At 53.1% G+C, this 15702-nt stretch overlaps 1 protein-coding gene and 1 pseudogene across 2 annotated transcripts; both read left to right on the top strand.

Annotated features, from left to right (window-relative positions):
• The first annotated feature begins 321 nt into the window (after positions 1–321).
• LOC101279790 (zinc finger and SCAN domain-containing protein 5B-like) lies at positions 322–2649 on the top strand (annotated as a pseudogene).
• Positions 2650–3927: 1278 nt separating this feature from the next.
• PEX6 (peroxisomal biogenesis factor 6) lies at positions 3928–15600 on the top strand. Of its 2 annotated transcripts, XM_033423987.2 has the most exons (18): positions 3928–4904; positions 6422–6585; positions 7060–7143; positions 10206–10308; positions 10676–10809; positions 11450–11561; positions 11927–12135; positions 12510–12705; positions 12903–12979; positions 13129–13261; positions 13343–13548; positions 13667–13728; positions 13952–14060; positions 14362–14478; positions 14602–14679; positions 14830–14969; positions 15164–15341; positions 15505–15600. In XM_033423987.2, exons 1-17 carry the CDS (start codon positions 4023–4025, stop codon positions 15298–15300), a joined length of 2943 nt encoding a protein of 980 aa, XP_033279878.1. In that variant the 5' UTR covers positions 3928–4022; the 3' UTR covers positions 15301–15341; positions 15505–15600. The 2 variants fall into 2 exon arrangements, with proteins under 2 accessions (XP_033279878.1, XP_049572062.1); XM_049716105.1 differs by having other exon boundaries at positions 15164–15600.
• The last annotated feature ends 102 nt before the right edge of the window (positions 15601–15702 follow it).

Below are 15702 nucleotides of genomic sequence, written 5' to 3'. Positions count from 1 at the left end.
CCCATGCTCTGCAGCAAGAGAAGCCACGGCAATGAGAAGCCCGCGCACTGCAACGAAGAGTAGCCCCCCTTCTCCGAAAGCCCGCCAGCAGCAGCAAAGACCCAACGCAAACAAAAATAAATAAAATAAATTTATTTTTAAAAAGATACAATGTACTAAATTACACAAACCTAGAGGTGGCTGGAGGAATATGTTTCAGAAAGTCAACTCCAGTAGCAGGTTGACTACTGGAGAAGGCTTAAGAATAAGCCTGTGGTTGCTCAGGATTTGTTGATTCACAGGATTGTGGGGAGGATGGTAAGGGAAAGGGAGGAGTTGAGGATGAATTCTGGAAGCCATCAGAGATGTAGGAGGTAAACTGGTGTCATAATGGCAAAGGAAGTATAAGAGGATTGGTCAATAGTGTCAGATCCCAGAGAAAGGTTGAGTAAGATCAAGATCAAACAGCATCTCAAGAGCCTGAAATTCTCAAGGGCCCTGAGGGAGAAGTTTCCACTAAGAGTGGATACAGAAGAGGTTCTCCGAGGAGTCTAAGATGTTTCAAATGGAAACAGGCCAACAGTCCCACTTCCCAAGAAGTGCGTCAGGAAGAAGCCACGTCTTTGGACAAAGGAGAATTCTCAGGACAACTTGGGTCCCATTCTGTTGGTACACCTAGCACAGTGGGACCAACCAGTCTTCCTGAGGGAAAAGAAGCCTGGGGATGGGCACCCTATGAATATGGTATGCAAGAAGAGATTTCCTTATCCATCTCAGCTTACCCTTCACCAGAGGACACACATGGGAGAGACACCCTTTAAATGAAATATCTGTTCCAAAGGGTTTATGCAGTCTTCGGACCTGCAGGTTCACCAGCGAATCCACACAGGAGAGAAGCCATACTTCTGTGATCTCTGCCCCAAGAAGTTCACCCACGACTCCCCGCTGCACGCTCACAAGAGGATCCACACCAAGGAGAAGCCTTTCCGATGTGAGCACTGTGACAAAGTCTTTAGCCACAGCGAGAACCTCAACATTCACTGACACACTCACTCTGTGTCCCGAGTGTCACAGTGCCTTCCGTCAGCTGGGGACTTTCAAATGCCACCAGAAAACACATTCCAAATGACTTTCCCAGGACCCCGCACGCAGGTCCAAGTCCCTTCTGCTCCAAGAAGGGAATTCAGGATGATTTGTCACCTCCGTGATACAAAGGATGGATGACATGTGAAGAACTTAGGAGGATACTGGAACCCAATGGGGTTCCATCCACGTGTATTAAAAGGATCTTTGAGGGCTTCCCTGGTGGCGCAGTGGTTGAGAGTCCACCTGCCGTTGCAGGGGACACGGGTTCGTGCCCCGGTCTGGGAAGATCCCACGTGCCGCGGAGCGGCTAGGCCCGTGAGCCATGGCCGCTGAGCCTGTGCGTCTGGAGCCTGTGCTCCGCAACGGGAGAGGCCACAACAGTGAGAGGCCCGCGTACCACAAGAAAAAAAAAAAAAAGGATCTTTGAGTGATGACTTATCTTTCCCTTTGGATTTTGTTTTCTACTTTAGTATAGCCTATGTTTTTTAAAATAAGTTTTTGTTTGTGTTCTTCTTTCAACAATGCATGTCGTAGTGGTTTTAAATACTTCATCATGAAACTTAGGCTGCTGCTGATTGTCTTCCTTTTAGGCATGATTTCATTGTAAAATAGGATGCTCCTGGCATGGCAGCCAGATAAAATATAAGAAAACCAGTGAAATTTAAATTTCAAATAAACAAATGCATTTTTTGTCAAAAAAAACAAAAGATCAAACAAACTCACCTATATTCTGCAGTTAAGAGGTTACAGATGATCTTTGCAGGAAAGTTTCAGAAGAATGGAAGGAACGTTATAGCAGGTTGAAGACCAAGAGGTATGGAAGTAAAGGCAACAAAATCTAGGCTCCTGGCTGTCTTACAGAAGTAATATTTGGCATTCAATGACAAATGACGATTTCAAGGTAATGCAGAATGGAAGGCATGCCAACCATTATTTGCTGGGGGAAAAGCCTAGAAGGAAAGCACGTTTATTTGTGGATGGATATTTGTGTCTGTATGGATGCTGACCCAGGCAGGATACCAGATGTATTTACCCATTCCCAAGACCTCAAGGAGCACGATAGCCATGAGGCCTGGAGCTTGCCTGCTACTGTGTAAAGGAGGCATATCCTGTTTGGACTCACCCCACCATCCTCCCAGTCCTTGGTTCCTCTGAGAGGCGGGGGACAGAGCCACATAATAATTTAGAACTATCAAATGGGAACTTCCATCCTTGTGAATTCAGGTACCTAGTACATTCTTTTTTTTTTTTTTTTTTTTGGCTGTGTTGGGTCTTCACTGCTGCACGCAGGCGTTCTCTAGTTGCAGCGAGTGGGGGACTACCTTCATTGCGGTGCTCGGACTTCTCATTGCGGTGGCTTCTCTTGCTGCAGAGCAGGGGTTCTAGAACGCAGTCTCAGGAGTTATGGTGCACTACTGAGCCCGCGCTCTAGAGCCTGTGAGCCACAACAAGTGAGCCCACGTGCCACAACTACTGAAACCCGCATGCCTAGAGCCCGTTCTCTGAAACAAGAGAAGCCACCACAATGAGAAGCCCGCACACCGCAACGAAGAGTAGCCTCCGCTCGCCACAGCTAAAGAAAGCCTGTGCACGGCAACGAAGACCCAACGCAGTCAAACATAAATAAATTAATTAATTAATTTAAAAACAATGGTCCACATCAAAAAAATACCTTATAACATATAAATCTAATATTCACCTCTCAGATTTTCAGGAAAGTAGAATGTACAAAGTAGAAGACTGCCTCAAGATGAAGGAAAGGAGAAAGTTAGGCAGGGAATGCAAGGAAGAGAATGCAAGGTCCGGAAAGAGGAGATTACCACCAACCAATTCACTGATTCTTTTCTTTTTTCTTTTTTTCTTTTTGGCCACACCACACGGCATGTGGGATCTTAGTTCCCCAACCAGGGATCAAACCTGTGCCCCCTGCAGTGGAAGCACGGAGTCCTAACCACTGGACCACCAGGGAATTCCCCAATCCATTGATTCTAAATGCAAGAATATTGTTAATAACTGAAAGTGCGGCAAGCCAGTGTCCAAGTGTTTTATACAGAGCAGTGGAGGTGGAGACAAGGATGAACTCTAAGTAACAGCACAGATGGGAAGCAAGCAAGCTGTTGGTTTGGTACTCGTGACTGAAACCGTGAACCTCTCTCTTCTGTCTGCTCTGCTGCCCACTCCTCTGTAGGGTGAAAGTTAGGAATGGATCTCCACTCTGCAAGAATTGGTGGGGGGAGAGCATCTGGTTTTGGAGAGATGAAAAAGTGAGGCTACTTTGTCGTTGCTTCAAGCTTGGTGGGAGTAGAACAAACAGGACAAAAAACACTGGAACGTGGGTTTTGTGTAGGATGTGTTGGAACAGGTGTGGCAGCACCAAACACTCCAGGGCTACATGAATCACATGTAGTAATTCAGCCAGCAGCCACTACATATCCCCATAAGCCCGTCTGAGCCAGTTTTTATAATCCTATCACTCCCTCCTGCAACCTTCCCCACAACCCTCAAACCTCGGTGCCTACAGTTCCACAGAGTGGACTCCTTCCTAAACACTCCACCCACAGCTCCCAGCAGTGGGCCGAGTTTAGTGCAGAACATAATCACCGTTCATTGATCATTCAGTAAACTGTTAAGTACATGTTATGGGGAGGGTAGTTGACAGGACGTTACTCCCCAAGCAGGCGCGGAAGGTAAATCCCTGTAAACACTTCTCGAAGGGTGCTTGCGTAGACTACCCGACCACAATGACTGCGTTACTGCCACCACGGCACCACCCGGATCCATCCAAGGCTCAGCTCACCTTCCTGGAGCAAGCTCTTGCACCCGACGCCCCGCCCACTTCCCTCGCACCTCCCCTGACGGAAGCGGAAGCGGCGTGTGAGCCGCTTGGACGTCTGGCTCCGCGGCTCCCGAAGGCGCCTTCCTTCGCTGTGCTCTGTGCTTGTTGGTTTTCTGTCACCATGGCGCTGGCAGTCTTGCGGGTCCTGGAGCCCTTCCCGACGGAGACACCCCCGTTGGCGGTGCTGCTGCCACCTGGGGGCCCGTGGCCTGCGGCGGGGCTGGGCCTGGTGCTGGCGCTGCGGCCTGCCGGGGAGAGCCCGGCAGGGCCGGCGCTGCTAGTGGCCGCCCTGGAGGGACCGGGCGCGGGCACCGAAGAGCAGGGGCCGGGGCCTCCGCAGCTGCTGGTGAGCCGCGCGCTGTTGCGGCTCCTGGCCCTGGGCTCCGGGGCATGGGTGCGGGCGCGGCCGGTGCGGCGGCCCCCGGCGCTGGGCTGGGCGCTGCTCGGCACCTCGTCTGGGCCCGGGCTCGGACCGAGAGTCGGGCCGTTGCTGGTGAGGCGCGGAGAGACCCTGCCAGTACCCGGACCGCGGGTGCTGGAGACGCGGCCGGCGTTACAAGGGCTACTGGGCCCAGGGACGCGACTAGCTGTGACTGAGCTCCGTGGGCGGGCCAAACTGGGTCCGGAGACTGAGGACAGCAGCCGGCCCCCACCCCCGCCGGTGGTGTCCTCCTTCGCGGCCTTTGGCACAGTCCGGCGACTCCGGGGAGTTCTGGGAGGGACTGGAGATGCATTGGGGGTGAGCCGGAGCTGTCTCCGTAGCCTCAGCCTCTTCCAGGGCGAATGGGTGTGGGTGACCCGGGCTGGAGAGTCATCGAACACTTCCCAGCCACACTTGGCCACGGTGCAGGTCCTAGAGCCTCGCTGGGACCTCTGTGAAAGGCTGGGACCCGGCTCTGGGCAGCTGGGAGAGCCCCTCGCTGACGGACTGGCCCTCGTGCCTGCTACTCTGGCTTTTAATCTCGGCTGTGATCCCCTGGAGGTGGGAGAGCTTAAAATTCAGGTAGGATACCAGACTGAGGTCAGGAATGCTTCCTCGTCTTTATCCCCTCTTCTTTGTCTTAACCGAATTAGAAGATCAGAGCTGTAGAATTTAGGTCCCTTACTCCTTTAGATCTTGGACTTTTCACTTAATGCCTCTTAGCCTTGTTTACCCATTCTCTACAATTAAAAACATGTTGGTGGTGCATGGGAAGGGCTTTCACGATTTGGGTGAAAGGTGAAAATTACGGTCAAATTACCACTTGTATATATTAATCTACTAAATCTAATCAGTTGTTTGTTGAATCGCTGCAGTGTATCCAGTATTGTACTGGGTAGTATGGAGGATGATACGTCCAGCTTTTGCTCATGCTATCCTTGACTTCAAGTTCCTTCCTATTCTTTTAGCCTCCTCGGTTAAAATCCTACCATGCTTTCCTTGAAGGCCCATCTAAAGGTGGCACTGTCTTCTCAAAGCCTTATATAATCTCACCACCACAAATTTAACATTACTTCTTACTGTAGCATTTTGTATTGTACCTTTCCGAGAGCATTTATTTTATTGTGTTGTTATGCTCTTGTCATCTGTCTAATGCTCAACTGTACATTGTAAATTCCTTGAAGGGAAGGGCTCTTGATTATCTTTAGTGCTTGGTGTTTAAGTTTAATATTTTATTAAATATATCCAGGAGGAGTTTTTGTTTTCTGCCTTTAAGAAGCTTACTTCAAGAAGGTAATTATTTTGGGGGTACAAATATAGTCTACTGTTTAATTAAGCACCTGGATGTGTGGTTTGGGCCTGCGCTGTCCAGTGTGGAAGCCACTAGCCCCTTGGTGGCGCTTTAAATCAACTGAAAGTAATGCAGTAAAAAATTCAGTTCGTTAATTGCTTTAGGCATATGTTGAGTGTTCAACATCCGCATGTTAATATAGCACATTTCTATCACTGTAGAAAGTTATATTAGGTAATGCTGGCATAGCCAGTTAGTGCTATGGGATGTCAAAAAGAGATATAAGATACGCACGAATGGGAGTTAGGTGTGGATTTCCTTCTGAATGGAGGGAAAATACTGGATTACTCAGACTGGAGCTCTTTCAGCTAAGGCAGCCCTTTCAGCTTCATTGTGATCATATCCTTTAACTACAGCCTGAATTCAGAGTGTCCCCACTAATGTCCAATTAATATTCCCAGTGGCTGCCTGGTGTCACTCAAATGACTTGTGGGCATTAAATGTCTTTACTGTTTCACTGGCTCTGGGCCAGTATAAAGGTATTACGGAATGGTTATCTTTCCTGGTGAACTTTTTGGAGGGAGAGTCAGAGTCAGAAATCTCTTCCTGGTGCCCATTAGAAGGAGAGGTTTCTGTTTTCTCAGGAAGATATAGGTATTCAGCTCTGCTACCTTAGGTCTCCTCTCCCACAAGCCTTATGGTTATGGAAAGGATAAAGGATGGAAGCAGAAATATTGATTGCTAAGGGATTGGGTAGAGCCTGACTCCTTGGGAGAAGGTTATAAGGTGGTGGTTATTTCTCTAATAGAGATACTTGGAGGGCTCCAGCACCCCTGAAGACAAAGGAAGCTGCTCAGTGCTGCCTGGGCCTCCGTTTGCCAAAGAGTTACACATCGCAATTGTGTCCTCTCCTCACTACAGCACTAATGGAACTTATGACCATGTTCTTTACCGGCACTTTCAGACACCCAGGTTAGCTGCGTCCCCCTTTCAGGAGGATAGCATCTTACCCTCATTGCTCTCCTCCCATCCCATGCCTTAGATTCAGGTACCACAGAGCATCTGATTTTAAAAAGCCACAGTTTAAGGCAATATTGTGGCTAGAAGCCTCTTGCTGTGTCAGGCGGACAATAGAAGAGTAATCTGGACCAGGAGGTGAATCCAGCCATCCTAAACTGAGAAACCACTTTGATTTGGGAAGACCCCAAAGCAGCCGGGATCCTGCTTTGCCTCCCTGTGGTCTCTGATCCCCTCTCTAGCCTCTCTGCCATTTCCTGCAGCTCTTTCTAGGTCAGACTTGTTCTCTGTACAACTGCTTGGGATCTCTGGGTGGGCAGGAGGCCCCTAAGAAATAGTCTGCATGTTGGGGTTGGCTGTGCGGGCACGTGTCAGGCCCATGCTCTTGACTCCCATCGTGAGCTGACCAGGGCCACTGCTGTGTTACAGGGCAGTCCAGGAAGGGGATGTTCTGTGTGTGCCAACAGTTGGACAAGTAGAGATCCTGGAAGGAAGCCCAGAGAAATTGCCCAGGTACGCAGCTGCCTCCTTTCCCACAGCTGGGATTCTTAACCTGGGTGCAGGAGTCCTCAAGTTGAATGGAATAATTTTGTGTATAAGAACATTTTGTTGTTGTCACACATATTTCTGGACAGAAGGCACATACCTTCTTCAGGTTCTCAAATAGGCGTGTGACTGAAAAAAGAATTAAGAACCACAGCCTGCTAGCTTTTGGGGGTGTTTATCCTCAAATCGATTGGTGGTCCCAGACAAAGTAAAGCATTTAGAACAGTTTAATGGCCTAGACCAAGGTGAGATTCCTTGCTTTCCATTCTTAACCAGTGTTGTTTAGGCCACACCTCCCATACACTCAGCAGGAGGAGACCCAGGCCCTGATTTCTACCCTAATGGATGGAATGTGCACATGCTGCTTTCAATCCTGTCTCCCAAGGTAGGGGAGGGAGGGATTTCTGCTGTCCTTGGGATGCCTCCCCTCTTTCCTTATCCTCAACAGAATGAGAAATAGAGCATAACTGAGCTAGGGACCCAAAACAAGGAGTCCACCCTTTCTCCTCCTCCTGTTGACTCTGACTACAGAAGTTGCATGTAAAATGGTGAGGCGAAGAATTCAGAGACCACTTGGCCTTATGTGAAGGGGGAAGAATGTGTAGCTCCACACCCCAGGACTGATTTCCTGTAGGGATTTACTAGAAGGAGAGGACAGCTGGTAGGTACACTAACCCAACCTTCCAGGAAATCTCATTGAGGTGGTGGGACCCGCCTGCAGGAACTTGGGCATAAGAGCCATAGTGCCCAAGGTTCCGGGCCGAGCCAGCCTGGGCCCTCTGCCAAGAGAGGGACGCCTTGTCTGGAGCGCCTGATTCATCCTTGGTCGGTATTCAGAGCTGGGTTCTGGCCAGCACTCTGTCTCCCCAGTCTCAGGGCTATGGTACCCAGAGGAAGGGGCTGGTAGTGCCCCATGTAATCCCATTTGGCGCTGCAGGTTCAAATCTACAACTGGGGATTTGAGCTTTCCCAGTTCAAATCTACAACTGGGGCCTGGTGGAGAATGCCAGGCTGCTATCCGTCACTTCCTACTCTGTATCCCATCTTAAATATAGCAAATGTCTATGAGCTAGCTTTCTGTAGGAAAACTGCAGAATGCCCACCCTTTGTACTTTGAAAGGAAGACAGGCACTAGGCCCTCCTGAGGCAGACTGGGAAGCCCATCCTTTTCCTGGACCTCTGCCATTCCAGCCCCCTGGAGACCTGTCTCCCTCCTCTGGGTGCTGAGCACATGGTTCTTCCCCCCTGAGCAGGTCCTGGAAAGCAGGGTTGGGGTGGACAGGTGGGTCCAAGGACAGAGATGAGTGCTTTAGCCCCACTTCTTGGACTTGGTAAGGGAAGCCCTGCAGGGAGGCTTCTGTGATCCCTGGCAAGGAAGTCCACTAAAGCCCCTTCAGACTCCCCAGCCTTCCGCTTTCCCACGCCAGGCCTATGGGTTCCAGCTCCACTGTTTCCCGTCTGGCTCTCGGGAACGCAACCCGGTGTTCCTCAGCAGTGTCCAGATATGTTCCAGAGGTCTGGCCCGTGTGCTCACTGAGGTGGTCCCTCCACTCTCCGTGGAAGGGGGTGGGCATGTCTCCCTCCCCCTCCCCGCCCCAGTGCTGTTCCTCCTTGGATTCCACTGCCTGCCATATGCACTCTGACTCAGGATGTTCAGCCTGACTGACTGTCTAGGTTATGGACCCACCCATCATTTATTTATTTATTTATTTCCATCATTTATTTATAATGAATAACAGTAGGACAGTTTTCCTTATGTTCTAGTTTTTACCACAATCACTGCCTATGGTTACGTGAGTTTCATAATACTAACCTGGCGTGCTTCCCCCTCCACCTGAAAGCATTCCCACCCCCACCCTCCTGTGCTGCCAGAGGGAGCAGTTCTGTGACTGTGAGACACTGAGCAAAGGAATTTGCACCCTGATTGGACCTTAAAGAGGCCCAGGTTTTGTCATTGCTGTTCTGCCTGAGGATTAAAGATGGGAGTAGTTCATTTCTTTATCTGGAAAATTGGACTAGCGACTGCTATCTGCTACCCACCCCCTTAGTAGGCTGAGTAACCCTAACTCACTCTGACACTAGCCAGTGACTGCACAGCCCTGGTTACGGCCGGGAGCTTTCGAAAAATACAAATGTGTGAGTCCCACCCCAGACCTATTAGAGCAGCAGGGTGAGGCTGGGACCTGTGCAGTCTTTATTTTTTTTCCAAAGGAAGGAAAATGTTAATTTTTAAATTGAGATATAATTCACATACCATAAAATTCATGCTTTTAAAGTGTACACTTCGGTGGCTTTTAGTATATTCTCAAGGTTGTGCCATCAACGTCACTAATTCCAGAACATGTTCATCACCCCAGAAGGAGACCCCTCCCCGTTAGCAGTCACTCCCTGTTCCCTCCTCCCCTCAGCTCCTGGCAGCCACTAATCTACTGCATGGAATCATACAGTATTTGAGAGATGTTGATTTTTTTTTTAAGTTTCACAGATAATTCTAATGTGCAGCCAAAATAGAGAATCATTAATCATTAAATGTCATTATGAAGGAATCTGCCTGCAATTAGATTTTGTGGATGCTTGAATAAGAGCCAAGGGACTCACTCTTTCCTCTGAGGTTTTGGGTGGCCTTGGTGGGTACGTATTTGAGGGAGAGACTGTTCTGAAGCCAGTGAAAACAGTCAGATGGTCACTGCTTGGTGCAGGGGTGGCTTCTCCCATTGGAGTGGGTGGGCAGGCCATTTACCTGAAGAAACACACCCTCAGGTGATGTTGTCATGAGGGATGCGGAGGACAGGCACAGTTCCTGCGTTCAAAATGCATGTGATCCAGTCAGGGAGATAAGAAAGACCATCTGCTTTCCTTTTCCTCCACGTCCCCCACTTCCTCCCCACCTCCGCCATGTCTAGGGACATGTATTTATGCTGCTCTTGAGTTTGTCCCTGCAGTGGACCTCTGACTGAGACAGCCACCTTGCCCTTGGGGAGGGGTGTGTGTGCTCTGGATCTGGGGTTCATTGGGCCTCTTTCCTGCAGGTGGCGGGAGATGTTTTTTAAAGTGAAGAAAACAGTTGGGGAAGCTCCGGATGGGCCAACCAGGGCCTACGTAGCTGACACCACCCACACCTCCTTGTACTTGGTGAGGCCCTAGCGGTGGGGGTAGACTTGGGGAAAGGAGCAGAAAGAACTTCTAGAGAACAGACTTGTGGTTGCCAAGGGGGAAGGAGGGTGGGGGAGGGATGGACTGGGAGTTTGGGATTAGCAGATGCAAACTATTATATATAGAATGAATAAACAACAAAGTCCTACTGTATAGCATAGGGAACTATATTCAGTGTCCTGGGATAAACCATAATGGAAAAGAATATGAAAAATAATGTGTATGTTTATATAACTGAATCACTTTGCTGTACAGTAGAAATTAACACAACATTGTAAATTAACCATAAAATAAATTAAAAAAAAAAAAACTTCTAGAAACTAAAGCTTCCTCCCACCTTTCACAGGTGGGTTCTACCCTGAGCCTTGTCCCAAGGCTCCCTTCAGGTGAATCCACTCCCTGGAGCAGCTTGTCTCCTCCAGGCCTGGAGGGCTTGGTGACTGAGCTCTGTGCTGCCCTGAAGCCTCGCCTCCAGCCAGGGTGAGTGAGGCCCCTGTGTGAGAAAAACCTGCTGAGAACGTCCCTGGAGGAGCGGCAGGCCAGACAAGTAGTTCCTAATGCCCTGTTCAGAGTGGAAGAATTAGGTGGACCTCCCTCCAACTGTTAGGCCTACGCCACTAGCCCGTGTCCTTTCTGTAAGCAAATTCCCAGGCTCCTTTCCTGGGATAACCACAGTCCTCCAGGGTCAGCTATGGAGGAAGAATCTCCACTGGGGACAACTGTCTCTGAGACTGCCATTCCCCTTGGGGAGCCCACTAGCCATCCTGACCTTCACCATCCTGTACCTGAAAGACACAGGTCCTCATACCACTGGCCTAAGTGTAGCCACACACGCCTCCCTAATTCCGCCCAGTACAATCCAAACCAGACAGAATAGCCAAGACTTTCTTGATGACAAAAGAGAATTAGTCTCAGCTGCTGGATATGCTCCATGCCCCTGCCAGAGTACCAAGGTGGTGTGGGAAATATGGCCTCACCGTGTGGCGACAGCCCCGAGGGTTGGGGAGGGGGTTTGCTTCAAGGATGGTGTCTGCTTTCTGGATCCAAGGGGCCCTGTGTCACTGGGGACTCTCACATTTGGGCAGAATGGAGGAAACAAACGTCTCTTCTCTGGTTGCAGGGGTGCCCTGCTGACAGGAACAGGCAGTGTCCTTCTACGGGGCCCCCCGGGCAGTGGGAAGACCACTGCAGTCGCTGCCGCCTGCAGCTGCCTCGGGCTCCACTTACTGAAGGTGAGGGTCCCTGGAGAGTAGATCCCAACCATGTCTCCTCCCCAGCCCAGATTCTCCCTCTCCCCCTGGCTACAAGCCTGACCCTGCCACCTCAGCCTAGTGGGCAGTGGGTCAGGCATAGTCCCATGATGCTGAGCTACTGAGAGATGCTTTCAAGAGGGAGGATGCTCCAAGGTTTTGGTGGACAGTCCAGGAAGTGAGGTTAGGGTAAAGAAGAGTTAGGGCTCGGCCAGTGTTACCTTCCTCCCCCATCCCTGCCCTCCAAAAAGAGATGGCCTGTACCTTCTAGTGACTCCTCCCTCCATTCTCCTGCCCCAGTCACCCCTGCCCCCTTGCTCACAGGCCCATCGGGACCCCCTCCCCAGGTGCCCTGCTCCAGCCTCTGTGCAGACAGTAGCGGGGCTGTGGAGACAAAACTGCAGGCCACTTTCTCCCGGGCTGGGCGCTGCCGGCCTGTGGTTCTGTTGCTGACAGCTGTGGACCTGCTGGGCCGGGACCGTGATGGGCTAGGCGAGGATGCCCGTGTGGTGGCCACACTGCGTCGCCTCCTCCTGGATGAAGACCCCCTCACCAGGTATCATCCAGCGCTGGGTCTGGAAGGGGGTAGGGTCCAGCCCTCTCTTCACCACCCCCTCAGTGGCTTCTTAGACGTCTGCTGCCCATCTGGCTGCTCTCCAGGCAGCCCTGAGCTGAGGGGCATGGGGATACCCAGAGGGAGGAGGACGCAGTCCCTGGTATTTCTTGGGGGACACTAAAGCACAGCCTCTGCCCTCACTGAGCGCCCTGTGTAGGGGGGATGCACCATCCAGGAAGCTTTGGGGCGCCCATCTCCCTGTCCCATCCCAGCCCTACCCTCCTCCCTGCCCTCCACCAGCCTCAGGACGAGGCAGTGCTCAGGGGCTGCCGGCCACCTTCTTGCCCTGAGTGCTGCCCACTCCCTGTCTGCAGCTGCCCTCCCCTGATGGTCGTGGCCACCACAAGCCGGGCCCAGGACCTGCCTGTGGATGTGCAGACAGCGTTTCCTCACGAGCTGGAGGTGCCTGTGCTGTCAGAGGGGCAGCGGCTCAGCATCCTGCGGGCCCTCACTGCCCACCTCCCACTGGGCCAAGAGGTGAACCTGGCGCAGCTGGCACGGCGGTGTGCAGTGAGTACCCAGGCAGGATACGGGCCGCCCTGCACTCTTTGCCGGGGGTACTCAGTCCTGCTGCCATGCAAGTGTACAAGTGAGGGTAGAAAACCCGAGGCATCAGTGATGGGCCTCTGCTGCAGCCAGGGGTCCAGCCCCGCATGGGTTCCTGCCTACTGTGACCTGCTCACGTGTCCTCTCCTGTGGTTCCCCAGGGCTTTGTGGTAGGGGATCTCTATGCCCTTTTGACCCACAGCAGCCGGGCAGCCTGCACCAGGATCAAGAACTCGGGGTAAAGAAATTGGGCACAGGAGGGGCAAGGCGGCAAGAGGCGGTATGGGTGGGTAGGGGCTGGTGAGGAAGGGAGGAGGGTGAGGGCCCTTATGGGGAGGAGACCTCAGGTTAGGTCCTCCAGAGGCCTCCCTGGATTTTCCTTTGCAGCTGGGCAGGTGGCTTGAGTGCGGAGGATGAGGGGGAGCTGTGTGCTGCTGGCTTTCCTCTCCTGGCTGAGGACTTTGGGCAGGCGCTGGAGCAGCTGCAGTCAGCTCACTCCCAGGCCGTCGGAGCCCCCAAGGTAGACACTCCAGGTCCTTGGAGGTGGGACCGGAGCTCCCTCCACCAGCAGGTGTCCAACTGTGCCCTTTCCATCTCCTAGATCCCCCTGGTGTCCTGGCACGATGTGGGTGGGCTGCAGGAGGTGAAGAAGGAGATTCTGGAGACTATTCAGCTCCCTCTAGAGCACCCTGAGCTGCTGAGCCTGGGCCTGAGGCGCTCCGGCCTTCTGCTCCACGGGCCCCCTGGCACGGGCAAGACCCTCCTGGCCAAGGCAGTAGCCACTGAGTGCAGCCTTACCTTCCTCAGGTGGCGAGGGGGCCTGGCAGGGAGGGTGGGTGGATTGGGGGCAGCGGCAGGGGGCAGGAGGTGTGTTGTGTGTTTTCTGCGTCTGAGGAGTCTCACCCTCTCCCATCCCCTCCCTCAGCGTGAAGGGGCCCGAGCTGATCAACATGTACGTGGGCCAAAGCGAGGAGAATGTACGGCATGGTGAGTGGGGGGTGGGGGCAGGGCTTCTAGCCCCCGAGCCGCCCCTACCCTCAGGCTGCTCTCGGTCACTGCTAGTCTTCCTCTCCCCAGGTCAGGTTCCTGCTGGGTGGGGCCTCTTACCTGAAGTGCTAGTGCTGAGTTGTCAACATGGGTTTCCCTCCCCATCTCCTGACTTCAAACCCCCCTGGGCTTCCCTGTCCTGTGGGCCCTTCTCTCTCCTAAGTGTTTGCCAGGGCCAGGGCCGCAGCTCCATGCATCATCTTCTTTGATGAACTGGACTCCTTGGCCCCAAGCCGGGGGCGAAGTGGAGACTCTGGAGGTGTGATGGACAGGTGGGGGTCTGAGCCAGAATGGAATCTGGGGTCCAGGACAGAGGGATGTGAGACAGGCTGCACTAGTCTTTGGAGCCCAAAGAGTTCCTGCCCTACTGGTTCTGCGATAAGTATAACAGAAGCTAAAAGGGGCCGTGGAATTGGGTGTGGGGCATTGAGGAGATGGGGGCCTGTGTGGAGGGGTACACAAAGCACAACCGGGCAGGGGGCCTTGTGGAGACAGCCTGCAAGGAACACCGCAAGCAGGGCAGAGGCTGGGGATGCACCAGGCACTCTCTCACCTTCACTTCCTCCTTCACAGGGTGGTGTCTCAGCTCCTGGCCGAGCTGGACGGGCTTCACAGCACTCAGGATGTGTTTGTGATTGGAGCCACCAACAGACCAGACCTCCTGGACCCTGCCCTTCTGAGGCCCGGCAGGTGTGCACCCCGTACCTTTCACCTCCGCCAGGCCCATTTGGGCCTGTCCCTTGACCCCCATCCGGTGGCTCTCCACCCTCATGCCAGGCACCCTGGCACTCACGCCCAGCTGTCTCCCTAAAGGTTTGACAAGTTGGTGTTTGTGGGAGTGAGCGAGGACCGCGCCTCCCAGCTGCGTGTTCTGAGCGCCATCACGCGCAAGTATGCCCTGTTAGAGGGAGACCCCCACAGGGCTTGGGCCTTGGGATGGTTAGGGGATAAGTGCAGAGTGCGCAGTAAGCTGGTCAGGGATGCCTTCTGACAGAGTAGGGGGTGCCAGGTAAGTCTTTGTTTCCTGTATCCCCACAACAGATTCAGGCTCGAGCCCTCTGTGAGCCTGGTGGACGTGCTGGACCACTGCCCACCCCAGCTGACGGGCGCAGACCTCTACTCCCTGTGCTCCGATGCCATGACAGCTGCCCTCAAACGCAGGGTTCGGGACCTGGAGGAAGGTGAGCCACTCACCAGCCCCAGAGGTCAGCCAAGGACCTAGTGGGCACCAGGCCTGGTTCTGGATTTCAGAGGAGGGACTGTTGACCCCTGGGGGACTCTGGGCAAGAAGGTGCCTACCAGGGTGCTCTCCTGCTTGGGCAGAGACCACAGCCTCCGTGCCCCAGCTGGCCTCACCTCCCCTTGTCACCCCCAGGCCTGGAGCCCGGGAGCTCGGCACTGCTGCTCACCATGGAGGACCTGCTGCAGGCTGCAGCCCGGCTACAGCCCTCGGTCAGCGAGCACGAGCTGCTCCGGTACAAGAGCATCCAGCGCAAGTTTGCTGCCTGCTAGGAGCCTCCTGCAGCCCGGGACCTTGCCCGCAGGGGCTAAAGGTATCTCCACAGAGACCTGAGAGAGCAAAGGCTCTTTCTCAGGCCAGTGCCACCGGCCCACCCGAACGCTGCCTACCTCCAGGCACTCCCTTGAGTGCCGAGTGGCATCAGGAGCCCCGAGAGAGCTCAGGAGGCATCCTCTTCCCACCTGTCCGCCCTCCAGGCCAGCTCCAAGACTAAGGCCCCTCTGCTCAGGAGGAAGGATCAGGTCCTGAGGGAGCCCCATCTGTGGCTGAAAATAAAGCATATGCCGCCCCCTGCTGGTGTCGTGGTCTAAAAGGTTGGCGTGGAGAAGCCGGTGGCGGAGTAAACTCAGGGGAGGGCAGGGTGGGCACCGCAGGAGCCTGATCCTTCTGATACA

This window comes from Orcinus orca, chromosome 10, assembly GCF_937001465.1.
Source record: "Orcinus orca chromosome 10, mOrcOrc1.1, whole genome shotgun sequence".
NCBI classification, from domain to species: domain Eukaryota; kingdom Metazoa; phylum Chordata; class Mammalia; order Artiodactyla; family Delphinidae; genus Orcinus; species Orcinus orca.
Note: the sequence above shows the minus strand (reverse complement) of the source record. Positions and strands in the feature narration are given on the sequence as shown.

Bases quoted from the DNA above. Each gene is read 5' to 3' on its own strand.
- PEX6 (XM_033423987.2), top strand. From the start codon at position 4,023: ATGGCGCTGGCAGTCTTGCGGGTCCTGGAGCCCTTCCCGACGGAGACA. The intron at 4,905-6,421 runs GTAGGATACCAG...TTTCTCTAATAG, and splicing joins TGGGAGAGCTTAAAATTCAG to AGATACTTGGAGGGCTCCAG. The intron at 14,970-15,163 runs GTGAGCCACTCA...TGTCACCCCCAG, and splicing joins GGTTCGGGACCTGGAGGAAG to GCCTGGAGCCCGGGAGCTCG.